General features: G+C 44.3%; 1 protein-coding gene across 1 annotated transcript in view; it reads left to right on the top strand.

The window, feature by feature from the left end:
- Positions 1-22493, top strand: part of PANX1 (pannexin 1) — a 46310-nt gene extending 23817 nt beyond the window's left edge. Inside the window, exons 3-5 of the mRNA XM_006266112.4 lie at positions 15268-15491; positions 16130-16797; positions 18488-22493. Coding sequence (XP_006266174.2) covers positions 15268-15491; positions 16130-16797; positions 18488-18558 — 963 coding nt within the window. The 3' untranslated portion in view covers positions 18559-22493. The remainder of the gene's footprint in view (positions 1-15267; positions 15492-16129; positions 16798-18487) is intronic.
- Positions 22494-27557: the final 5064 nt, after the last annotated feature.

Genomic DNA, 27557 nt, shown 5'->3' with positions numbered 1-27557 from the left:
GTTTTCTCCCACAGTTTTCATTTTTGTGGCAATTAAATTACTTTTCTCAACAACATGAACCAGTTTTGAGGTTGCAGTTTTCACAACCATGTGAAAACAGCCTTAAATTGATGCTTATACCTATGTTCAGTGCAGCAAGTCAAACAAGTGAGCCACCCATCAGGCTGGCACGGTTAAGGTCTGCCAGTCTCTTGTAGCCAACAGCACACAAAGTAGTGAAGTGACTAGCATCACCTCTAGACACCTTTGACTCCAGACTCGCTGACCTGCACCCTATAGACTGGGGCGATGTCAACTTCAAATCATGCTCTTGGAGCTAGCTGTAGCAAGATGCCCTCATGGAAAAGAGATGACCAAAGAGAAATATCATAGACGTCTATAAAATCATGAATGGTGTGGGGAAAAAGTGAACTGGCAACTGTCATTCGCTGTGCTGTATAATATAAAAGGGATGGGGGCGCCTATATAATTATCAAGCAGTAGTTTTAAAACACACAACAGGCAATATTTTTTCACACAGTGTATAATTAAATTCCCACAGGACACTGGAGGCCAATGATATGGCCAGGTCCGGAAAGGGATTATGTATTTTTTTGGAGGACAGTCCCATTAGGGGTCACAAAATTCAACAGTTAAGGGTGTGACCTCAAACTCGGGGCATCCCTACACCTAGGACTGTTAATAACTGGGGGCACTTTTGCACGTGCTGTGATGCACCAATTAGAGCCCATCAGAGAGACTGAAATTGAGTCTGCTGAAGCCTTCTAATCTTATCAGGGCGCTCTAGCATGCTGTAGCATCTCATGTATTCAGCGTCCCTGCATTTTGACAAGCTTCAGTTAAAGCCATCGCCACTGCCATTTTGAATCACAGGACACTAAATACACAAGACACTAGGCATTTTAATATAGGGCGGCTCCTGAGAACCACTCTTAACTAAAACGTCCCCGCTCCCCACCCCAGAGCACATGTATAGGTGCCCTAGGAGTCTATGATGTGATCATTCTGCACATACCCTGTTATACTCTTTCCCCTGAAGCACATGCAACTGTTGGTGACAGGCCTGTTTGTTATAGAAAGAAAGTGTGCCTAAGCCCACTGGAAGCCACAAGATGCCCTTAATGGCTAGAGGGAGGCCACTTAATATATGATGGCTAATTTCTTAGGACAGTAAATGAGAACACAGGAACAAGAATGCAGGTTATAGGTCAGTAACTAGGGTGCCAAAGGAGGACACTGAGCAGAGACCTAGCACCCACTCCCCCTTTGATGCCACCTAGTAAAACTCTGCTCAGAGACATACACAGATGAGGGAAAGGAAGACAGCCACACAGTCACCTGGGCTCCCCCTGGCCAGCATCTCCTTCCTTGTCTGGTAGATGGACAGTTTAACCAGGGCCAGGAGGAGATTGACTAGCAGGTCCCAGGACTTTGCGGGGCTACAGAGGGTGTGTGCATAAAACTATAGGCATGGGGAAAAGTGAAACCAGAAGCTCAATAAGAGGTGTTTGAGAAGACAAGAGAGGCTGCAGCCTCATGCAGTCCAGGTATGCGTACACCAGGGTCTCCCTCTGGCTAGGGAATAGAGAGGAGTTAGGGGGATCCCTAAAGTGTCCCAGTTAGGATACTGAGCAAGGTACCTGCTCCGCCACCACACCCCTCTATTTAGTGCTGTATGAGCTGAATTTGGGGGATTAACATGGTTTCTCCTAAAGTCTGAAGAGTCTCCGAATGGCAGATTCCCGTCTTCCTATGACTAGCATCCCCAGAGCTAAAGCCCTCCATGGTTCAGCTTATACTTTAGCAATGTTCTTGTATTCCACCATGAAGAAGGCTTTCATTAGCTGCCCTTTAACTGTTCTGAGGACTGTTTTATTTTTAGAACAATTCAGCCAAAACATGAATGTGCTGTTCTCATTAAGAAATTGTTGGAGAAATGTACTTTTAATTTATTATTCTTAGTTTATTTCATAGATTTCATAGACATTAGGGCTGGAAGGGACCTCGGAAGATCATCGGGTCCAGCCCCCCGGCCAAAGGGCAGGAAGTCAGCTGGGGTCATAGGATCCCAGCAAGATAAGCATCCAGTTTCATCTTGAAGGTGTTCAATGAAGGCGCTTGAACAACCTCCGGTGGCAGGCTGTTCCAGACTTTGGGGGCTCGGACAGTAAAGAAATTCTTCCTTATGTCCAGCCTGAAACGATCTTGTAGTAGTTTGTGACCATTCGACCTCGTCATCCCTTGGGGCGCTCTGGTGAACAAACGTTCCCCTAGATACTGGTGGTCACCCCTGATAAACTTGTAGGTGGCCATCAGATCACCCCTGAGCCTGCGCTTTTCCAGGCTACAGAGCCCCAGGGCTCTCAGCCTGTCATCGTAGGGTCTGCTTCCCTGACCTCTGATCATGCGCGTGGCTCTTCTCTGCACTCTCTCAAGCTTCTCCACATCCTTTTTGAATTGTGGAGCCCAAAACTGGACGCAGTACTCCAGCTGCGGCCTCACTAAGGCCGAGTACAGGGGGAGAATGACGTCCCAGGATTTGCTTGAGAAGCATCTATGGATGCAAGCCAGCGTTTTGGTCACTTTACTAGCCACAGCATCGTATTGCAGGCTCATGTTCATCTTGTGGTCAATGATGACCCCCAAGTCTCTTTCTTGCATAGTGCTAGCCAACATAGCACTGCCGAGCCTATAAGGATGCTGCGGGTTTTTCTTCCCAAGGTGGAGAACCTTGCATTTATCGGCGTTGAACACCATCAGATTCTCATCCGCCCACTTGCTGAGCCTGTCCAGGTCAGCCTGGATCATCCGCCTGTCTTCTGGTGTGGTTGCTTTGCCCCAAAGTTTGGTGTCATCTGCGAACTTGGCCAGTCCGCTTCTGACTCCAGTGTCCACATCATTAATGAAGATGTTGAACAGTATGGGTCCAAGGACAGAGCCCTGGGGCACCCCACTGGTCACAGGACACCACGATGAGTGACTTCCATCAATTACTACCCTCTGGGTCCGACCCCGGAGCCAATTTTCCAGCCAGTGGATCGTGGAGGACCCAAGGCGACAATTGGCCAGTTTCTCCAAGAGACAATCATGGGACACCAGATCGAAGGCTTTTTTTCAAGTCAAGATATATGACATCAATCTCATCTCCCTTGTCCAGGTGATAGGTCACCTAGTTGTAGAAGGAAATGAGATTGGTCAAGCAAGACCTACCCGCAACAAACCCGTGCTGGTTATCCCTTAATATGTTGGCGTCGGCCAGTCCATTAAGGATGGCCTCTTTAATAAACTTTTCTAAGATCTTCCCCGGGATAGAAGTGAGGCTGATGGGCCTATAGTTAGCCGGATCCACTTTCCTCCCTTTCTTGAAGATAGGCACCACATTGGCCTTCTTCCAGTCTTTGGGCACTACACCAGAGCGCCAGGAGTTTTCAAAGATCCGCGCTAGAGGCTGGGCTATGATGCTCGCCAGCTCCTTGAGTACCCTGGGGTGAAGATTGTCAGGACCGGCTGACTTGAAGGTATCCAGCTTCTCAAGATGTTCCTTCACGAAGTCAGCATTAATGGAGGGCAGGGGATCACCCTCACCCGGACTTCCCGGCCCTGTAGCGGGCACGGGCGTCCCATGGGGCTGATGAAAGACCGACATAAAGTACCTATTTAATAGGTTGGCTTTTTCCTGGGCATCAGTTGTCGGTTGCCCCATCTGGTTCAGCAGGGGTCCAACGTTGCCCCTGCTTTTCCTCCGGCTCCTCATATATCTGAAAAAGGACTTTATATTGTCCTTGATGCTCAAAGCTAGCTGGAGTTCAGTTGCAGCCTTGGCTTTCCTGGTCAGCTCCCTACAGGACCGGACCAGTGCAGAATAATCCTCCTTGGAGGTGACTCCCATCCTCCATCCTTTGTAGGCCTTTCTTTTAAGCCTCAGGAGGTCTGCTAGGTCCCTGGAGAGCCAGGGGGGGCTGCTGTGCCCTCTTGCTGCCTTTCCTCCGAGATGGAATAGACTTAGTTTGTGCATTGAGGATCGCTCCCTTGAGGAGCAACCACTCTTCTTGAACTCCCCTCTCCCTGTGGTCACAGTCCCTTAGGGCCTCACTGACAAGCCTCCTGAGCTTGTCAAAGTCGGCTTTCCTGAAGTCAAGGACTCGCGTGTTGCTGACTGACTTGCCAGCTTTTCGGCGGATGGTGAAGGTGATCAGCTCGTGGTCGCTGTCACCCAGCTTCCCATCGATCACTAGGTCGCCGACTAGGTCCTCCCCAGTAGCCAGCACCAGGTCGAGCAGCGCTTTGCCTCTCGTTGGCCCATAGACTTCTTGAGTCAGGTAGAGGTCATCCACGCACGAGAGGAAGCTCTGCGACCGCTCAGATTTTGCTGAGCAATCCTCCCATGAGATTTCCGGGTAATTGAAGTCACCCATGACAACCATGGTCCTAGAGCAAGCTGCCTCAACCAGTTCCCAGGCAAACTCCTGGTCTAGCTCAGGACTTTGGGTGGGAGGTCTGTAATAGACTCCCACCATTGTGTCCCCTGTGCCGTTTTCCCCACGGATTTTAACCCAGAGGGTCTCCAGCCATCCACCCTGGTCGCCAATATCGGCTTGCAGGGACGCGTAGCTTTCCTTAACATAGAGAGCTACACCCCCGCCCCTTTTCTCTACACGATCCCTCCTGTACAGGGTATAGCCATCTATCCCCGTGGTCCAGTCATGGGTGGAGTCCCATCAGGTCTCCATGATCCCTATGACATCGTAATTGTTTGCACTGAGCAGGAGGATGAGCTCCTCCTGCTTTTTCCCCAGGCTCCTGGCATTAGTGTAGAGGCAGGCAAGTGCCCCCTGGGGGGCTCCTTCCTTGCCCACAGATTTTACCAGGGCTGGGGCCGGGGTGGGCTCCCTTGAGTGCCGTGATCCGCTGGCTTTGCAAGGATTGCTCAGCGGGCCAGCAGTGGCGGTAGTCCCCCCCCGTCCCCCAACGGGCTTAGTTTAAAGCCCGGTGGAGCAGGTCAGCCCCTGAATGGGCCCCAGAACAATCGACAGTGTTGCCAGCTGCATAACAGACATTACAACTCTGGGATCCAAGCAACTATCCATGACATGGGGGAGCAGCAACAGACCTGAATTTTTTTGTGACTGTTTAATCCATGTGGTGATGGTTAAAGCACCTGAAGCTAAAGAAAAATACAGATGCAGTTCTACTGGCACATAGAGTCTATACACATTGTACTTGTGAGTTTAAATCAAATTTTTCTTGTATCCATTCACATATTTTAAATTGGGGATGTCAGACTTGCAGCTCACAGGCCAGATTCTGCCTGTGGAGTGTGGCCTTCAAGGTTGGGAGTGATGGCTGTATTAACCCCCACAGTCACTGCCACTCACCCCACTGCTGCCACTCACCACCATGTCCATATTTGATCATTTCTGAGAATTTGGCTCAAAAAGGTTGAAACAGATAGCTTGGAGGAGGAAAATTGAGGAGGATGCTTTTTAGTCAGGAGAAGAAGAACTAAGAACTTGAAGCTGTTAGATGAAAGCTGGTCCAGACTCGACTGTTTTTCACTTCTTTGAGAACCTGGGGTGCTCCATTTTCTTCTTTGTAAAGAGTTATGTTTGTCTTCTTCAGATAGTCAGCTTGCTTTGTCCTGTACCTGCCCACTTCATGAGGTTTTTTTAATCTATAAATAATAGAGGACTGTTGAGTCTCTGTTTCAGGTGTGTAGATTCATAATTTGTCTGCCCTTACTGGACTGCATGGATTGTGCATAACAACTCATTCCCCATTTTTTCCAGCAAAGAGACAAGTAACTCTTGAGGTTAATGTCAGAGGCTACTATTTTCTGTGATGACTGAGCCAAATGTCACCATCATCATGGAGGGGTGTATGTTGGGGCAATGTCATATGATGAAGTTGCTTCACACTGCTGTGACAGGTCTATTTCTGAATTTGGATAGTTGACTTTTTATAAGCTTGAACTGTTCATTTTTGTTTCTGTGGGATTTTTACACAATAGACAAGGGAAAATATTTGTTCCAAATCTTCAACCATAAATTTCTAAAGCTTCCTGTTAAACATCTAAATAAATGGTCATATTTTTCTACTTCGCAATAAGTAGATACACAGTCTGAGGACTTTTTAAACCTCAAGGAGTACAGTTTTGGATCATATGAATTAAACTGACCTAAAATGACATCAGGTATTAAATATAACTGTGTTTGGTGAACTAAGAACATAACAGTTTTAGTGAGGCTTTGAAATATTTCTTTCATACATTTTATAAATGAATTTTCTATGTGTCTTGGTAAGTACAGAACACAACATTTTACAAATGAAGTGTAAGTTGATGTCACTGAGATAGGCAGAAGCTTTAAATACTGACATCACTAGATAGCCTGTTACTCCAGGTATCCTTAACGTGTAACATTTTATATCCTATGTTGCGAAGCTTGATTGCAAGTGAGATGCAGGCTATTACCAGAACAAATTCTGATTTTTATTTTTTTTTTATTACTCTGTGTAGTGTAGCACTCTCAAACTGCAAACAGATGATGCTGTAAGGGCACTGCCTCTTGCACTATGGCAGTTCTAAAGTCATGTGTTAATATTTCAGTCTCTTCTGTTTTAATAACTTTAAGCAAGTACATGCTGGGCCTGGCTGTGGAGCCCTGACTTAATATCCAGCCCTGTTGCTTGCATTGATTAAAGCCATACTCTAGGAGGATTTTGGATTTCAGTGCCTCCTCAAAATTTGTAGAGCAGGTTTACATAGCACCTTCCTTTACAAAAGCTTTGTAGAGGGCAGCTCTGACAAGTGGAGATTGTTGATACACACTTGGCTAAGGTATGACGGGATGCATGGCCTTTCAAGTGGTGTTAAACTGTGTTGTATCCAAACTGCAGAGTTCAAGATTTTGGATGGGAAGGCATCCACATGGAGGGTAGTGCATGGGTTTGATCTTCTTCACCTTGTGTTCTTATGGTCCCTGTCTTCCTTGGAAAAGACTGCATTCTAGGGAGCTAGACACCTGCATCATCATCCTAGGAGAAAATCTCCTACAGAGGGAAAGTTGCTAGTGATCCTGGCATCTTTCTATCAACTTGATAGGGAGAAATACAGCTAGGTTTATAGGGGAATGTGTCGTAGGGCATAAGTGGAGTGTCTGCTTCCAACAACCATTCTAGCCCTGAGATGTCCAACCCAAATTACCAGAGTAAACCACACAGTGCTTACTTCCAATAACCTGGAAACAGGAATCAGACCACTTGGGTTCCTTTCCTCTGTTTTGGTGCATCTCAGTGCCTTTGAGCGCTTTCTTCTCTCACACAGCAATGTGGAAGCAAACATAAGGCTTCTGGCAATCCAGACTTAACTAACATCCTGACCTGTCCAGATACATTTTAACTGGTAGAGCTCAGGATGTGGATATTTCCTACAGATAACTTATTTATCCCAATCCTAAACCAAATCACTAAGGAAGGGGCTCCAGCAAATTTCACAGAATGCTAGGGAGAGGGGCTATTCTGCTGATCTAGGTAAATAAGACACTATGAAGAAAACAGACTTTTGCACTGCCAGAAATTCAATGTGTTTGAGCAAGTCAGTCTTTAATCTAACTAGAAACATGACCAGCTTAAATTACACAAATTATCCAAAACCTGCCATTTGGTGACTTGGAAGCCTGGCATAATACTGTCAGCCACTGGACTGGGAACCACTAAAGTACATATTTTAGAAAGGTAAATTGTAAGATCTAATCCAGGGGTTGGTCACCTTTTGTCAGTGTGGCGCAGATCTTATCACAAAATTGCAGAAAAACAGAGCTGGAAGGAGCCTCTAGAGGTCATCTAGTCCAGTCTTTCTCAACCAGTGGGACGCAAAGGTTGTGTAGGTGGGACTTCAACTCATTTGAAAATTTCCATTAATGATTAATATAATACTAAAAAGCATGTAAATGTAAAAATACACTTCTTTTGGAAAGAAAATATAACTAATGATACAGCATGACCAAAACATGTGACCAAGCATTGCCTGCAATACACACACATCCAACCTGTATCTACTAGCAGTATATTTTAATTTTTTAAGTTTAAAGGGAGCTCAGTGCTGACAAAAATGATCTTATGTTTTATAAGATGAAGTCTAAGGTCAGTTGTCAATGTTTAATATTGTAGGTTGCTGATTTCCACTGGGATTCTGTTGCACATATACCTAGGTCTTCATTCCATTTCAGTCACAAATAATCTATATCAGGTTTGTTATGTGATAGTATATATTCATAGAGTGATGGCACAGACTGGGGAAGAAAAGCAGATTTCAAGGCAAAAAATAATACATCTAAAGTACTTGCTACCCCTAAGGCCTCAGGTCCAAACTGGGTTTCCTAATACTTGATGCAACTGCATATATTGCCATTCAGTTGTTTTTGGAATGTCAGATTCATAGATGTTAGGGTTGGAAGGGACCTCAATAGATCATCGAGTCCGACCCCCTGCATAAGCAGGAAAGAGTGCTGGGTTTAGATGACCCCAGCTAGATGCCTATCTAACCTCCTCTTAAAGACCCCCAGGGTAGGGGAGAGCACCACCTCCCTTGGGAGCCCATTAGAGACTTTGGCCACTCTAACTGTGAAGTTCTTCCTAATGTCCAATCTAAATCTGCTCTCTGCTAGCTTGTGGCCATTATTTCTTGTAACCTCCGGGGGCGCCTTGGTGAATAAAACCTCACCAATTCCCTTCTTTGCCCCCATGATGAACTTATAGGCAGCCACAAGGTCGCCTCTCAACCTTCTCTTGCAGAGGCTGAAGAGGTCCAGGTGCTCTAATCTCTCCTCATAGGGCTTGGTCTGTAGGCCCTTAACCATACGAGTGGCCCTTCTCTGGACCCTCTCCAGGTTATCCGCATCCCTCTTGAAGTGCGGCGCCCAAAATTGCACGCAGTACTCCAACTGCGGTCTGACCAGCGCCTGATAGAGGGGAAGTATCACCTCCTTGGTTCTGTTTGTCATGCATCTGCTGATGCAAGATAAAGTGCCATTAGCTTTTCTGATGACTTCGTCACGCTGACGACTCATGTTCATCTTGGACTCCACTAGGACTCCAAGATCCCTTTCCGCTTCCATGCCACCAAGCAGGTCATTTCCTAGGCAGTAGGTATGCTGGACATTTTTCCTCCCTAGGTGCAGCACCTTGCATTTCTCCTTGTTGAATTGCATTCTGTTGTTTTCTGCCCATTTGTCCAACCTGTCCAGGTCTGCTTGTAGTTGTTCCCTGAGCTCCGGCGTGTCCACTTCTCCCCACAGTTTTGTGTTATCCGCAAACTTGGACAGAGTACATTTCACTCCCTCGTCCAAGTCGCTGATGAAGACATTGAAGAGTATCGGTCCAAGGACCGAGCCCTGCGGGACCCCACTGCCCACACCCTTCCAGGTCGATACCGACCCATCGACTATGACTCTCTGGGTACGACCCTCCAGCCAATTCGCCACCCACTGGACTGTGTAGTCATCCAAGTCATAGCCTCTTAACTTGTTCACCAGTATGGGGTGGGATACCGTATTGAAGGCCTTCCTGAAGTCTAAGTAAACGACATCAACCCCTACTCCTGCATCCAGGTGTTTTGTAACCTGGTCATAGAAAGAGACTAGATTAGTCAGGCATGATCTGCCTGCCATGAACCCGTGCTGGTTTCCCCTCAGCATAATTTGTCCTGCTGGGCTCTCGCAAATGTCAGCCTTGATAATCTTTTCAAAGACTTTGCCAAGGATGGAGGTGAGACTGACTGGCCTATAGTTGCCTGGGTCCTCCTTCCTCCCGTTCTTGAAAATGGGGACCACATTGGCCCTTTTCCAGTCCTCCGGGACCTGGCCCGTGCACCACGAGTGTTCAAATATTCCCACCAGTGGCTGTGCAATGACGTTGGCCAGTGCCTTCAGTACCCTCGGATGGAGGTCATCCGGGCCTGCCGACTTAAACGCATCCAGTTCCTCCAAGTGACTCTGCACCATCTCAGGGTCTATGCTTGGTAGTCTGGCGCCTTGCTGCTGCCTCTGTACAATCCCAGCGAGAGCCTTGTCTTGCCCCTCGCTTAGGAACACTGAGGCAAAGAACTCGTTGAGGAGTTCAGCTTTGTCTCCCCTGTCTGTCACCAGTTGCTTCTGCCCATTTAGTAGGGGTCCTATTCCACCCTGAGCCTTCCTTTTACTCCCTATAAATCTAAAAAAACAATTTTTTGTTATCCTTAACTTGGGATGCCATCCTCAGCTCCATGGTAGCTTTGGCAATCTGTCAGATTCAACACATAACTCAGAAAAGTGTTTAATTAAAAGGGGTTGTACACAACGTAATGAAGGATAACACTTCAGTAAATTTATCAAATTTTTCCAAGCTTGTCAGGCTACAAAAATTGTAGGGTCCGGATTAGCGAGTTAGAAAGATGGTGATATGTAAAGTTCGCAATGGTGGATAATGGAAGGGAAAACAAGTGCCTGCTCAATTTCCATCCATACAGGAGAGTAGTTATATCAGTCATCCAATACATAGCTTGACTTACTAAGAAGGCATTCTGATACTGTCTAAGTTTTGGAAAATGAAAACCACCCATTTCAATTGGTAATTGCATCTTTTTTGCTGAAGGTCGAGCCCCCTTCATTTACTCCCCACAGAAACCTGTTGAACATCTGGTTTATTTTAACAAAATAGGATTCAGGGTTTATAATTGGTAAAGGCAAAACAGGATATTCATTTTTTAAATATTAACATGCCCCCACAAGGACACTGATAAACTGTTCTGCTTATTCAGATCCTGTGGTATAACACTAAGAAAGTTTTGGAAGAGAATGACATTAATATTCCTGGATGTTTTAATACCTAAATAAGTTATGTGTTCTGATTGCCATTGAAAGTGTCATTTGTGAAACATACCCTTTGTGGTGTATATACTTAGTTCAAGTAACTTGAATTCAGTCCAATTAATTTTAGAACTAAATTGCTAAAATTGTTGATTAATAATGAGAGCAGGAGTTGATCTGTTACACTGTGACAGAAGTCTTACTGCATCATCTACATGCAACAGAACCTTTTGTTCACTGGGGACATCTACATGTTCATTAATGCACTATAATTACAGGTACTACCTTAATGTGCCATAATCAATGCTACTGCGCATTAGTCACAGCGAATGCTTTTTTGGTGATGCTAATGCACAGTAAACTAATTCTGCTGCACATTAGTGGATTAGCACAGGTTTTTCCTGCCGTGCTTATGTGCAGTAGAATTAGTCTACGTACTGTGCTTGAAATGTGTTGTGTAAACACACCTGCTATCTCCTACTTTTAATGCTTTTTGTATTATCCTTATTCCTTTTTGTTGTAGCCAATGATTCCAGCGCTAGATCAAATAGAAGGGGGTGTAGCAGGCAACCTTGCTGAGTCCCCGTTTGCAAGGAAAAATTATTAGTCACAGGTCTTGAAGTGAGATTTGTGTATAACAGCTGTATTCACCTTACAAATTCTTTACCAAAATCCATCTTTTATAATACACAGAAAGGTACCTCCGAGAAACATAATCAAAGGCCTGTTTTGCATCAAGTGCTGAAAAAGCCATAGGGACTTTGAATGTGTATTGCTGCTACTGTATCAATAGCCTGACCTACATTATATCAAAAAAGGCATAGTTCATAATTTTTTTTCATGTCCTTTAAGGTCAAAGTTATTTCATCTAATATGTGATCCTCTAAAATTTCCTCCTTCATCTCTCAGGGGTGTTGTTTTAGCCTTGTTGGTCTGAGGACATAGGCAGACGAGGTTATTTGGGTAAGTGTCCTATCTTTTATAAGACCAGCTGAATAGTTAGGAAAATTGTCCTTTGCAGGCTTTTGGACACAGGCGTCCTACCTCAGGCATAGGAGAGTATCTCCTTATGCCTGAAGAAGAGCACCTGTGTCCAAAAGCCTGCAAAAACAAAATTTCCAACTATTCACTTGATCTAATAAAAGATATCACATTTACCCAAATAATCTTCCCCATCTCTGGAATTTATTGTATGGGTCAAGTTGTATTTTTGCTTTTCATCTCTGCCAATTTGTCCAGTGTGGCAAAAAGCTGCCACTCAAAGAGTAAGTCTGCAGCCTCAAAGCAATTCTGCTTAAATTAAAGAAAGTTGATGAGTTAAAGAAAGTTAAAAACATCCTGATGAGAACAGACAGTTCTGAACCAAACCTTGAAAACCCTGTTGAATAGTTGGTAAATGAAGATTTATACCTTCCAAGTAAAATAGGCTGAAATTGATGGTTAAAGGCTGCTTCTTTCCATAATTTGAATATGCTGCTGCTGCTGATTATTTTCATGTGTTTGTATTACTGTTGTGCCTTGGAGATCTAGTGAGAGGTGAGGGCCTCAGTGTACTAGGAACAGAAAAAAGTGTCTCTGCCCCAAAGACTTCTTTCTGGTGAAAGCAGACTCTGTGGAATACAGGAGGCAGAGGCTGGACTGGAATGGGTCTAGGACAGGTGTGTTCAACCTCCAGCCTGCGAGCCAGATGCAGCCTGCAGAGCTACAGGTATCTGACCTGCAGGACTCCCCATGGATTGGGAAATTTGGCAGTGGAAGGAGCAGCGGCTGTAAATATGGCCACCCTCCCCCGCTACCAAGTTCCCAAACCTGAGCCCCACAGCAGGTTGGGGCCAGGTCATGCCCTGTTCTCACCCCTGTGATTGGATGAGGTCAGGCCATGCCCCTCTCTTTGAGCTGGATGGGGCAGGGCCATGCTCCCTTTCCCCACCCTGAGGCTGGGTTGGGGCCAGCTCATGATTGGACTCTAACTTTCCTCTAGGTTTTTCATGGATGTTCAGATGTATGTATTGAGTAAAGATATATTTCTAAGTTAGGCAAGATTTAAGCCAGTTCAAATGTGGATGTTGTAACTACAGTTAAAATTCTGCATATTCCAGTACTGGGTTTCAGTCAAGTATGCTTTATATTAAAAGTTAACGATCTAGTCATTTCTTTCTCAGTAAGAAACTAGGAGACAGTGGTGTTAATGCCTACACGGCCAGATGGGTCACTAACTGGCTGGAGGGCCGCACCCAGAGAGTGGTGGTGGATGGGTCTTATTCAACCTGGAGGGATGTGGGCAGTGGGGTTCCCCAGAGCTTGGTCCTCGGGCCCGCACTATTCAACATCTTCATCAGTGACTTGGGCGAGGGGGTAGAAAGCACCCTGTTCAAGTTCACAGATGATACTAAGAAGTGGGGTGAAGTGGGTACGCTAGTAGGAAGGAACAGGCTGCAAGTGGATCAATACAGGTTACAGGGGTGGGCCGAAGAGAACAGGATGGGGTTCAGCACTGACAAGTGCAAGGTGCTGCACCTAGGGAGGAAGAACCAGCATCATACCTACAGGCTGGGGAACTCCCTTCTCACCAGTGTTGAGACAGAAAAGGATCTTGGAGTCATTGATGCCACAATGAACATGGGCCGACAGTGTGGGGACGTGGTCAGGAAGGCTAACCATACCTTGTTATGTATCCACAGATGCATCTCAAGCAGGACCAAGGAGGTGATCCTCCCCCTCTATGCGACACTGTTCAGGCCGCAGCTGGAGTACTGCATCCAGTTCTGGGCACCGCACTTCAGGAGGGATGTGGCCAATATGGAGAGGGTTCAAAGGAGGGCCACCTGCATGATCAGGGGTCAGCAGGGCAGGCCCTATGAGGAGAGGCTGAGGGACCTGAGCCTGTTCAGCCTCCAAAAGAGAAGGCTGAGAGGGGATCTGGTGGCAGTCTACAAACTAGTCAAGGGGGACTAGCAGGCACTGGGAGAGTCCCTGTTCCCCCGAGCAATCCCGGGAGTTGCAAGAAACAACGGACACAAGCTAGCAGAGGGTAGTTTCAGGCTAGACATTAGGAAGCGCTATTTCACTATCAGGGCAGCTAGGACCTGGAACCAACTTCCAAAAGAAGTGGTGCTGGCTCCTACCCTGGGGGTCTTTAAAAGGAGGCTGGACGAACATCTGGCCGGGGTCGTTTGACCCCAGTACCCTTTCCTGCCATGGCAGGGGGTCAAACTAGATGATTTCCTCAGGTCCCTTCCAACCCTACCAACTATGAAACTATGGAAATGTATGCATTAACAAAAGAGATAAAGTAGGTTTAGTGAAATTAGAGAGTACATCTGAATGAATTTTCTGGTATTGCATTTACACAAAAGAAACATGAATATCTGCCTTATGAATGTATTATTATTAAGAATTCTTTAAATTTGACAAAAGCATGTACTCAGTGGACTGTGCTGGTGCATGGAGTGTTAAGTGCTAAGATCGTGTGTGCTTTATGACCGCAGTTCTGTTTGAAGCAAGTAATAACATTTAACAGGACTTGAAAATGTAGCCAGCTACTTCTATTCAGAGATCAGCATGGAAGATAGTGATAGCACCAGCATTGTCAGTGGAGATGCCTAGCTTTATAACCCAGCCTTTACATACTCTCTGTCTCTTGGGAAGTGGGGGGTGCACTTGGCTTGTGAACCATAGTGGTGTCTTTGGTCTGTACTTTGAAGCAGAATTTCAGCAAAACAACAAGTAAACCAAGGTCAAGCTCTGTGGTTACAATGACAGATGTCCATTCTGAATAATGCAGGGCATGACCCTCCTGAGTTTCCAGGCAGACAGCTCCAGTGACTTGCTGCTTACAGCTTTTCAAACATGATCAGAAAGAAATAAGATTCTGTGTTAGCTACTAGCTAGAAGCTGTTTAAATTCCCAGTCCTTCTTAGCTGCTGGAAAGCAGGAGGTGGTTTCTGTCTGGTCACTCACTCTCTTCCCTTTTGGTCTTCTGGCTACTAGCAAGGCAATCTCTCCCAGTCTCTTCTCTCCAGCTCTCTTCTCCACCTCCTCCTGCCCCCATGCACACACACTCGGGAGGACTGTACCCTAAGGAAATACAGGCTAGACAAAAGTACAGTACTGTAAGGTAGATACATAACTGGTTGGATCATTATACTCCATATGTAGCCCTGGGGTCTGTCCTGGGTCCAGTATTGTTCAACATCTTCATTAATGATTTGGAGGATGAGATCAAGTGCACATTAAATTGTGGATAAATACATGTCTTCCCCCGCAACACCTTCCTTCACATCATTGATAATCATGACAGAGTGGCATTCTACAAAAAAGAGTGCTTTTCCCATGACAGTGTTTTCACTCGACTGATTTATTACAGATAGATTCTGATCTAGTGTAATCATCTCTCTCTCTCTTTCCCCCCCCCCCACCTGCCTAGTTTTTTCCCTATATCTTGCTGCTAGTTGCCATTCTGTTGTATCTACCATGCCTGTTCTGGCGCTTCACCGCAGCACCCCACCTTTCTTCAGACCTGAAATTTATTATGGAAGAGCTTGACAAGGCCTACAACAGAGCAATCAAAGCAGCCGACAGTTTTCATAGCACAGAGACCAGAGACCCTGCTTGCTCCGTTCCTACTGTTAATGAAAATCTAACACAGAGGTAACGTGCTGTACTTTTGTATTTGTGCTTTGTCTGTCTTAGCTTTTTATAAGTAAAATAAGTTTGGGACACTTGTAAATCCTAGACATGTGCCAAACATACATAGCAAATGCTTCTTTTTTCTGAATTGCAATTAAACTTTGAGAACCCTAATCTATAACTCTGTGCATGCACGTGTGTGTTTAGATCTTACTAATAGCTATGTGTTTTCAAAAAAACCATTTGAAAATATGGTCTAAACTATATAAGACCATCTGTTTCTTGGTCTGAGTACCATTACTCCTGGTAGTACTGTTACTCCTGATACCATTACTCCTGAGATTAGAACACAGATCTTTTGAGGTTGTGGGTATATCTCCCTCCTGTTGCTCTGTACAAGAGAGCACTGTGTTGAAAGCATGCCCTGCCCATTCACTCCTGTTTTAATAAATATGCCTGAACTTATGATACACATTGGATGTGCCAAAAAGCATCTAAATTAAAGTGCTCTTGGCACATGTGCGGCATGTTTATGCAGCAGTGCTCCTCTGATGTGGTATAGACATGTCCACTGGGTCTTTCTTAGAGCATTCAGCTTATTTGGTGCTTGGGCAAAATGAATCCTGCACTGACTGGTTTGTGTTGTTTTCTTTTTTCAGTTTGTGGGAGATATCTGAATGCCACTTCAAATACCCCATTGTAGAACAATACCTGAAGACAAAGAAAACCTCCAAACACTTAATAATCAAATACATTATTTGCCGTTTACTTACACTAGCAATTATCCTACTTGCATGCTTCTACCTAGGCTATTATATCAGCCTCTCTTCTGTGACTGATGAGTTTCTCTGCACTATCAAAACAGGACTCTTAAAGAATGACTCAGTCGTTCCAGAGATGGTTCAATGTAAGCTTATTGCTGTTGGTGTCTTCCAGCTGCTCAGTTACATTAACTTAATTGTGTATCTTTTGGTGATGCCCCTTGTAATGTATGCAATGCTCGTTCCATTCAGACAGAGCTCAGATGTTCTTAAAGTGTATGAAATTCTGCCAACATTTGATGTTCTGAAGCTCAAGTCAAATCATTATGATGACTTGAGCCTTTATCTCCTCTTCCTTGAGGAAAACGTAAGTGAACTTAAATCATACAAGTGCCTCAAAGTGCTTGCAAACATTACAAGTACTGAGAAATTCGACATCATGCACCTTTTGACAAATCTGGGTACGATTAAAACAGATACAGTAGATGGAAAACCAGGAGCTGTACAAGAAAAGCCTGAAGAGGAAATTACAGCAGATGCAGAAAACAATGCAACTGAGTTAGAAGGTAAATGTGATTAGTTCCTTGTTTTTTAAATGGTGCAGTCATTCAAATAGGCCTGTATAAGAAAAAGAAAGTATTACATAATTTTGTATCTAGGCAGGAAGCCAATTTAGAAATATCCTGGCCTTGTGTACAGATTTAAATATGCTGTATACGAAAATTAATCATCTAAAGCCTAGTCATGCTGTCTGTTCATATCATTCCTATTTAGTAAGTCTCTCCTAAGACAGTTATGTTTTTCAGGAGGACTGTGTAATGTTTTTAATTGCTTGATTGGGGCTGTTGGGCAGGAAGTCTTTTTTTTTTGGTTTGGTTTTGTTTGGTTTGGTTTGGTTTTGCATAGTTTGTGAGTATGCGTCTAGCTCTAGCCAGTGGTGAAGAACTAGCAGAGTAGCCTTTAGGTCTGCAAGAAAGAGCCCTTCCTGACTTGTCTCATCAACTGTAACCCATGTGAAAATGGCAGTAGCTGTCAGTGGCTTAAGTTGTTAGTTCTTCAGATCAGGGCTGTCCAACTGGTAGCCCATGAGCTGCATATCATCTCTGAAGGAAGGGTTAGCCTGTGCCCCGTAGGCTCACCTCAGCCACTATTTCTCCCTCTTCATTTGCTCATGCTGCAACAGCTGGGAAGGGGCTGGCACACCTGGCAAAGAAGGGAGACTGCTTGCACTGCAAGTGGGTGGTGCATGGGGCTGGAGTGTCATATATATGCATGGCAAGGGAGAGAGCTGAGCTGTCTGTGCTGGGGGCAGGGCAGAGGGCAGCCTGCAGAGTTTGTGCAGTGTGGGAGACAACCCGGCTGCCCCCATGCACATGCAGTGCAGGGGCACACGGGGCTTCCTGTGCTACAGAGCTGCCTGAGCAGCACATACAGCTGGTAGATGGGGGAGCTGAGCTGCCCAGCACTACCTCCCTTCTTCCCCGCCCCCATGCACACATAATTGGGCAGCCACCCCACCATGTGCGCAGCAATGCTCCACCTCCCAGCCAGGTGGCTGTGTTATGGAGCTGCCTGTGCAGCGCATGGCTGAGGGAGTCCAGGATGGTCTTGCCTTGAGCAGGGGGCTGGACTAGATGACCTCAAGGTTTCTTCCAGCCCTACTTTCCTATGATTTTTGTGAATCTGTTTGTGTCCTTTGGCTCACCCCAAGAGAAGTGAGATGTTGATTTTAACTGCTCATCCCTTCTGATATTAGTGTGTTTTAATGAGTGATTCTTACAAACAAGATGGAGCTTCTTTCTGTCTTCCTTGCCCAAAGCCAAGGCATTTTATTTGCAGGCACAGTTTACCTACACAAGAGAAGACAGAATCCCGGCTAAATTCATGGGATGTGTTCACTAGGACAGTGATAGCACCACCACCACCCAACAGTGCTACACATGAATGGGGAGAGGCCCATTATGCCATGGCTGATGGTTCTAGCACAGCGCCCAGTGGTAGCAAAATGAGCCTGCAAGCTCCTGCACAAGCTTAGAGCTATGTTATGATTTCCTTTGTGTACACACAGCCTACCAATATAGTTCTGGTGTAGGAAGCTGCAAAGTTGCCCCAATTATTGACAAAGTAAAGCGTGCTGTCTTGTGGCTTTTTAATCACTTCTGGGTTTTTTTGCTGTGGGTAAAGCATGGGCTTTTTTGCTTGTGATGAAACAGTTTGATGGAATTTCAATGTACCAAGAGTTTGCTTTTGTTTTAGTTTTGACAGAAGGGGTCTCCAGCGGCAACGGAAGAACAAGCATAGATCAAAACATTCGCCAAAGACTCTAACTTCTTACTGATCACTCCATCACATTGCAGTGGTGCAGTACAAGAGGACTTATAAGCCATCTCAAACACAAGGTACTGCTCCCATGGTGAGCAGTTCATCCTGGTCTTCACTGGTAAAGCTAAGCCACTCTGCAGACTATGTACATACAGCACAGTTAACTCCATGCTGCAAAAAACATGTTCCAGAATTTAAATATTTATAAAACACTTCACTTTTCAATTATTCATATTTAAGTCCAGCGGGCATTCATGCAGAATGGATTACCAAAAGCAGCAACTGAAGCTAGAGCCATGAACAAGCTAGAAATGTTCTTATGGGGATGAAGAATTTAGCTATGTAGAGTATAGATACTAAAAAGTGGGAGGGACAGATTCCCTTTGGAAGCATCTTAACCATAATAGATGTAAATGAATGCTGGAAGTGCTGAGCACTGAGGCTTACTGCTTGGATTCCAGTTATGCCCTTCCTAATAATTTATTTAAAGCTGAAACATCCCATTCATGTGGATGGTACTAAAGGCGATTGCCATGACAGAGCTGTATTTCTATTAAATGTGGTCTTGGTTCCTTTTTCTCATAAAGTGAATGGGTGTTTTGTATAAGGGCTGCAGAAATTTGATCTATAATCTTCTCATTTCTCAACTGGTTTGGTTTTAGTTCCTTTCCTAGTCCCCTCTGGAAAACTAAATTGCTGAACAAAAGTTAATTCTTTTACAGAATTTCTGTAATTATCCTGTCTCTAAGGAAGCTGCATTTTAAATAGGCTGTTTTATTTGGTATCAAACACAGTATAAATTGCATATATTCCAAAACATGCCTTGCAAGAAATGGAAGTGTGATGTTATATAGAAGCATGAGCTACATATGTTAACGTAGCTCAACCATATTGGGGACTAAGTATGGATGGCAGGCTAAAAATACTCAGCAAGGCAATACCCTACACCCCACTTTGCAATTCTAATTAAAGTTAAGATGTAATGACTAGCTGAGACAATAATATGAAGACACTTTTGCTGCAAATGCATTGTTCTGCTGGTGTTTTTGTTATGTCACAAAGAGATTGCCGTAACTTGTTCCTGTAACGTTTTGAGGAGGGCTGCATTCAGTTTAGTAATAAACTTGCTGAAGGGATATCCTGTCAGAATCTCAGCATTTCTTACAAATGTCATATTGAGATTAAGTGAAACTCTTCAGCTGTAGAGGCCCATGCATATTTTAATCACCAAAATGGCAATGCATGTCTCTTTCAGAAAGTTTATACACATGCTGACTTCAACATTCTGTCTGGCCTGAGTTATCTTTTAGCCACTTTTGCTAAAATACACTTAAAACATTTTAAATAATGGAAAGCAATGCTTCGTAGTAGCCCAATAAGCATTTGTTTGCCTGTTTAGATTGCTTACTGGGGCTTTTCATGTTTACATTATTATTACAAAATGGACTGTCAGGAATGGGAAAGCAAATGAAGAATCGGTGTTGAGGCTTTCTCTCAAAATTATTATTCCTCGACTGTAAGGTAGCAGTGTATTGAATCACATTTTATGGTGATACTACAAATCAGAGCGTCCAATTTGACTCCTACAGCTGTTCTTAAATAATTTCAGACTGTTGTGGCTTAGGGAGCAACTTTTATTCTCTGGTTTAAAACAACTTGAAGCTGCCCGCTTTTAACCCATTCTTAGGAACTGATCTAGATGATTAGAGAAAAGCAACCTTATCCTCATTAGACCTTTTTTCTTATGAGCTTGTACAACAGGGCTGTGGTCTACAAGTGGAGTCCCTCTGCACTATCATAAAACAGATCATTAATACAATAAGGTCTGCTTAGACCCAACTTACAGCAAGGCAAGCCTTAATGTAGTAAATAAATACCTAAAACCATAATACTATATGCTGCCTGTGAGGACACCAAGTGGCCTCAGTTCAAATGCCATGTTCCTCCACAAGTGAAGTGTAACACTGGGGTGTGACTGCAGCCATTACATTTCACAATAGTAAGCAAAGCTGCAAGGACTGTCACAGAAGAAATCTTTTATTTTAATGAAGGCTATTTCCAGAATATTTGTATCAAGAAATATTCCCGTATGATTTTGAAACGGGTATTTCTCACTGCTGCTGCCTACGTTGGAGTGACCTGCTCTCCTGTCTTAGATTTTTTCTAAATGAAAGCCTATCAAGCAAGCAGGTTGTTAACTCTGACTGCACAGAACCCTCCTTTGTAAAACCAGCTGCGCTCACCCATCTGTCCGTTTCTTTATAACAAAGCCCCGTGGCGTGATCATACTCAATAATAATCAACCTCTCTGTTGCTAAGATAAGTATGCAGATGCTCTGTCAAAAAAGCCTTCTTTAATAAGACTGAGTAAAGTCTAAAGCCCCTCACTTTAGACTATTCTGACTTCTTTTTAAAACCATTTTTTGGCGATTTTTATACAAAAACAACCATTTTGATACTGTGTGTTTAAGTGAAACTTGTTGGGTGCCCTTATATTAAGTGTGTTGTAGCCTGTTTACTTCAGAAGTGGTGAAATGTAAAGAACCTGTAACATATTTGAATTGGATGGAACAGTTAGGGTTATTTATTCCTTAAAATTTGAAACTCATAAAAGGTGTGCATGTGTGTGGGGGTTTGTAATTATTTTTGTGTTCATTGAGAACTTTTTTAACCATGTAAATGTTAGTGAAGTGCAATAGTATAGATTTTATACATGGAAAACACATCTGCAATAATCCTTGCAGGTGTCTTTTTTTTACGTGAATAGTGCAATGCAAAATGCATTAGTAATTGAAAGGGATATTGGATTTCATCAAAGTTTTGCACAGACGGGTATCTTTTCGTGAGGTCTTGGTGACAGTTCAGGAAGACCATTAGCATGCAGTCTAATACTAGTAAGCTGGTTTGCACTGCCAGTTTATGTTCAAAATTTGACTTAACCTTTAAAGCGTTTATAAATTATGGAAAATGTCACTGGATGACAAATAGCAGTAGGAAAACATCCAGCACTCTGCATGTTTAATACCAAAACTGGCAACTTTTAATTGTACAGTGCCTCTCTCCGATTTTAAAGCTTGTTATGCTACCTTTCCAACCAAAGAAGTAAAGTTGGGCAGTACAAGAGATGAATGAACTTTGCCCTTTAGAAATCTAGTAAAAATTCTAACAAACAGCATATATGAAGATAAGTTTGATAATTTAATCCTGTTCCTCATTAAAACTGCCACAGAATGCAGCAGTTGTCAGCTTGGACCAGAAATAGAGTGGCAGCTCTTAGTCAGGTTGATGAACAGTGGAAGAATCAAGCAGAAGTGTGGAAAGTCTCTAGGCCCAGTTCTTCACTCATTTCCACCAGAGTTACCTCAGCCCACCTCCAGCAAGTGTGAGAATGGTTTGCCTTTGGTTTACACTGGTGCAATAAAATTTCATTCCTCTGTGTACTCTGTGCCTTATTAAAGCTTCTGGTAGCTCTACAAATTTTAAAGCTGATAAAACAAACTTGTAACGCACATGAGACAGTGTGTGTATTGGGGGGGGAAGTACTCACAAATACCCCAAACAATGTAAAAAGTACTTGACAATGTCCCTTTTAAAATAATAAATGCCCAAGTTTGCATTGATCTCTTGATGTAGTAATATCTTTTCTTAGTTTGTTTCTAGATTAAGAGCCCAGACCTGAGGTCTTTTTCTTCCATTTAATTACCCAGCATTTAAATGTGGACTTTAGGCAGAAGTTTGCCACACTGCCTTAAGGACTGGTTCCTAAACCAGTTGTCTCGTCTTTGTATTATGACCATGTGGTTTTCATCATGAGAAACTGGAAACTTAACAGTTAATGTATAGTTTGCTCTCTGTAGAAATGGTAAGATAAAATGTAGCAGTATATTTGGCACACTGTCAATGTCAGTCCAAATAAAAATGTACCGTCTGAGAAGAAAAATTGCTTGGTCTTTTTATCGTTTTAATTACTTCATGTCAAAATGATGAGACTCATTGGTTTCATAGTGGTATAAGCATAGTTTATATATATTCTGATGTCATGGAGGGATTAACAGAAGCAGCATCGTACACAGTACAACAGAACTTACTTTGCTCCAGCCTTGAAAACTTACCCATGATACATGGCAGAAACAGGAAGATGAATGCCTTCATGAACTGGGCTGTCCTTGAATAACCTGACTAGTTACAAATCTGGGATACTAGAACCTGCTTTCCAGTTTTACTTATTTTTTTTTATTTTAGATGGTGAGACAAACTCATCAGGAAGATCAACATGGCGATTACAGTAACAATGTATAACCAGTAGGGCTGTGCGAAGCTTCAGATGCTGATTTGATTTTGAGGAGATTCAGCCCAATTTGGTGGTCAAATCTCCGAATCCAAATCAAATTGGGAGACAAATAAAAAGGTCCGAAGCAATTTGAAGCCTCCGAATTGATTTGGAAAAAGATTCAGAGAAAGATTCAGTGATTTGGGCAGTCCCTGCTCACCACCGCAGGGAGCTGGACCCAGGCTCTGTGATGATAAGTAGGGGGCAGGAGGGGGGGAGGTGGAGGAACAGGCAGGGAACCATGGGGGGACCCCTGCCAGGCCCCATCCCCTGCCTGCTCCCCCAGCCCCCCTCAGCACCCTCTGGCCCCCACCTGCTCTCCCTGTCCTGTCAATGCTCCCCCTACCCTGACCCAGAGTCCCGGTGCTTTAAAAAAAAAAAAAAAAAAAAAAGCCCCCACTCAATGGCTGCTGCAGCAGCTGTCGGGGCTTCTGGGGGGCTCATTGCAGAGCACCTCCACTCCTGGGGGGGCAGTGGGGATTACCCCCCCCCCCCCACACACACACACACTACCACCTGGCAGGAGCCGGTGAGTGCAGGGCTTTTTTTTTTTTTTAAGTGCCGGGATGCTGGGGCTGGACAGGGCAGCCATTGATGGGGTTGGAAGAGTGGGTGGGGGATGGGGCGTGTTTGATTCAGAGATTCAGCCAAACAGTTCAGGACAGTGATTCAAATCACTGTCCCCTGAATAGGCCAAATCTGAATCTGAAGCAAATACTAGCCGCTTTGCACAGGCCTAATAACCGTACACCATTGTTAAAGCAATCAGTGTTAAAGCCCAGTAATCCTTTTGTCAGAATTAAGATTCAGACCTGCAGTGTCATCCCTGGGTGTGGTCATTATGGATGTGTGCAGGCACACGCACGCATGGTCACTTTGGAATCACCTACTTGTAGTGGACAGTTTGGTTGCCCCCAAGCCCACACATTAGAAGGTAAGGGACCCAGGGCAAAGATTTACTATACAGAAATTGGAAGGTTTTTTTCTTTTTACACAATTGGAAGGGTTTTTTTACCCTGTTCTACCTGGTCTGTAACTCCCCAGTATGGCCCTTACCTACATTCCTGATCCTCTTTGGCTAAGATAATCAAGTGTTCAGCCAAAATAGCCAAATATTTCTGGATCTGGGCCAGCAGTTACTGAAATGGACAGGAAAAAGTTAAATGAACTAAAACAAATATGAGGAACTCTTTCCAGTGGAAGTATAACTGTGTGCCCTGGTCAGGAGCTGCTGCCATAGAAACACAGTGAATGTTAGAAGTACTAGTGCAAGTTGAGAGGCAGCTTCAACTCATACATAGCAAAGATTTTAGCAATCAGCCAGTCAGTTATATTTGTGCAGACTGAAAGAGATCCTTTGACACACACCTAAGCCTTAGGGAAACAGCTATTTCCAAATTAGAACCGCAGTTGTATTTTTAACACTTTTAATGTGTTAAGTGTCAGAATCCCTGTAAAAGCAAACAGGAACATATGTAAATCTTCCCTAAGAAAAGCTATATTTTTGTTTCAAGTCAGTGTCAGATCTCTCTCCTTTGTGCAGGTCCAGCTGCCTAAATACTGTGTCGTCAGTCTCTTAAACTTGTTTTACTGAAAACTGCCTTTATCCAAGCTATAGCAAAGGCAGAAGTGTGAATTTAAGGCTTTCCAGTACCTGGAAGCTGCTTGTCAAGGGCTGAACTGTGCACCATCATTCATTTTGAAGGGTATTTTACAAGACTTATACTGAAATCTGTAGATGTGCCTGCACTGCTCTTAAGAGTTAATTTTGTAGCTGCTTCAAGACCAAACCTACAATCTCCTGCACCAAAAAACCCTAAGTTTGACCCTCAGCAGCAGTCCAGCATGACTCTGTAAGTTCTGATGAGCTTCCGAACCCGAGGCTGAGCCTCAGCCTAACCTGTCCTTGTCTACAACCTGTCTGAAACTTGTTCAGGCTGAAATCTCAGGACGTTCACCAGCAGCTATCCTCACACCTCCTATTTCTGACTCTCATAACTCAGTCCTTCTGCACCCGTTGCCTGTCTCTCTATTGCTCATAATTAGAGCCATCACAGAGGAAGAGATGAGGGGCAAAGAGATCCCTAGGCTGGCTATGTTAGAGCAGTTATGCTCAAAGTATGGCTCGTGGGCTGAATCTGGCCCATGGAGCTAAGTTGTCTAGCCCCTGCATGGGGCTCCTTCACAGGTCTGGAATTTTTGGCTGTAGGGGAGCAGAGGCAGTATTAATTGCTGTAGCTCTGGGAGCCCTGTGGCAATTAATTCTGCCACTGCTCCCCTACCACTACATTTTTGGACCTGTGCAGAGTCCTACTGCCTGGATGACCCGGCCTCGTGGTGCATCACGCTGGTGTACTAGGCCTGTCTAGCCAGACCCAGTTTGCAGGGCTGGACCTGGAGCATGGTCCCAGACTCAGTCCATGGGGCCAGTTTGTGACTGGACCTGGCATGCAGCCCTGGATCCAATACATAGGGTCTATCTATGTTCTGTATCTGTCCTGCATACCAGTTGTTCCCCACTCACCTGGGCCATGTGCTGGAAAAGCTGAGCACTGCTGTGCTGAAGAAAAAGGAAACACAGTGGACAGCAGCTACAACATACAATCTAGAAAGACAAAGAGAGCTTATGTGATTTGGGCTGGTTAAAAGCAACCCCAGGGGATCAACTGTAAAAACAGAGCTACCCATGGAGAAGGAAGTAAGAGTAAGAGAATGCAACCCTCCATGGCTATAGAATAGAAAGAAAAAAAGTAAGCTGTTTTTTATTTGGGTGGATTTAGGAGCCTGAAAACTTGTCTACATGAGGAAATTACTGCCATAAATAAACAAGGGTACAAAATTACAGTGTACACTAACTCCCTGTGGGAGCTTCTAGCAGTAAGGTACATGTCATTATGATCAGAGGGTAGCCCTGACTCAGGGACCCAGACACACAAAACATTAATATTGATACAGTAATTCATGTTCTTTACGTAAGTTGTTACACACACATAAGTTACACCAGAGGCTGGAGCAAACAGGTAACCTAACTAGCTCTTCCAGGGTAGCTGTTTGCACTAATAGGTGTTATTACAGCACCTTGCCAGTAGGCTGCAGGAGCACAAATAAATGCCTGTGTTGTCTATAACAAACAGCTATCCCAGAAGAAGTCTGGACACCCTCCTGAAAACCTCTACTGCAAGAGATTCCACAATTTCCCTGAGCAGATCATCCACTGAATTATTTTTTCCTTAAATCTAGCCTAATCTGCTGTGCTATAATTTAAAACTATTGCTCCACATCCTGGCTTCGGTGGGATGAGGACATTTTGCATCTAGGACTTCAGGTACATAAAGTCCAGAGGTAGGTGGGATTAGGATGCACTCCTGTGCTCACTGTTTCCTGTTGGCTAGCGGTAAGCATCTCCCTATTCAGTGGGCTGGGTTTTCTGGATCCCATTCTGAAGCACTTGCCTTTCCCCTTGTATCGTTGGGGGAGCTCTAATGCCTAAGCTACAGCTTTCAACTCCACTTAAAAGTTAGGGGCTGCGGTACCTAACTTTTGACTCAGCACTCTGGCCATACACCTGGAATTTTTTGTTTGTAAAGGAAAGAGGAGGAGGAGAACAGCACTTCCTTTCTCTTGCCCTTTGGTAGTCTGGCCTATTTAGTGCTGTGGCCCTGTCTTACCTATCTGTACAGCATCTAGCACAATGGGGCTCTGTTCTCCAATGATACTGAAATGCAAATCATGATAATGCAATTGTTGGCAAGACACTTGCAGAAAGATCATCTAGAATGAAACATTAAAGCAGTTGCCATTTTTGACCAGCTTTGAAACTGAAAAAAACTACACAGCAAATGTCAAACTGCAGCAACAGCATTATTGGAAGTAACGAAAACAGCAGAGTATTTTCAAACTAGGCACTCAGACTGTGTCTTGTGTCAGGTTTCTTTTCCAAAACCAAGCTGGCTCAGAGTTCAGAAGCACGTTGAAAATATCCAACCCCCTTCAAAGCATAGCTCAATAGCACTTAGCATTCAGCGAACACTTTACAGCTTCAAAGCATCTTACAAGCCAGTTAATGGATTCAGTGATGGATTTAGGGCAGCACTTAGCTACCCAGAGATAGCATCTTCCAAACAGATAAAATAAGCTTTTAAAAAAAGAAAATCCTTAGAGCATCTTTTGAATGCGGGCAGATGTGAAAACGATTATACCCCGGAGACTCGCAGATTGAGGCACCGTTAACCAGCAGGCACTTTTGAAAAGGTTGGCCTAAGTGACTCGCAGTAGCACACAATAGGTCCAGGGAGGTGATACTTCCCCTCTATAGGGCGCTGGTCAGACCGCAGTTGGAGTACTGCGTGCAATTCTGGGCGCCACACTTCAAGAAGGATGCGGATAACCTGGAGAGGGTCCAGAGAAGAGCAACTAGTATGGTCAAGGGCCTGCAGACCAAGCCCTACGAGGAGAGACTAGAGAAACTGGACCTTTTCAGCCTCTGCAAGAGAAGGTTGAGAGGCGACCTTGTGGCTGCCTTTAAGTTAATCACGGGGGCACAGAAGGGAATTGGTGAGTATTTATTCACCAAGGCGCCCCCGGGGGTTACAAGAAATAATGGCCACAAGCTAGCAGAGAGCAGATTTAGACTGGACATTAGGAAGAACTTCTTCACAGTTCGAGTGGCCAAGG

This window comes from Alligator mississippiensis, chromosome 1 (genome assembly GCF_030867095.1).
Source record: "Alligator mississippiensis isolate rAllMis1 chromosome 1, rAllMis1, whole genome shotgun sequence".
NCBI lineage: Eukaryota > Metazoa > Chordata > Crocodylia > Alligatoridae > Alligator > Alligator mississippiensis.
This window is presented reverse-complemented; position numbering and strand designations above follow the sequence as displayed.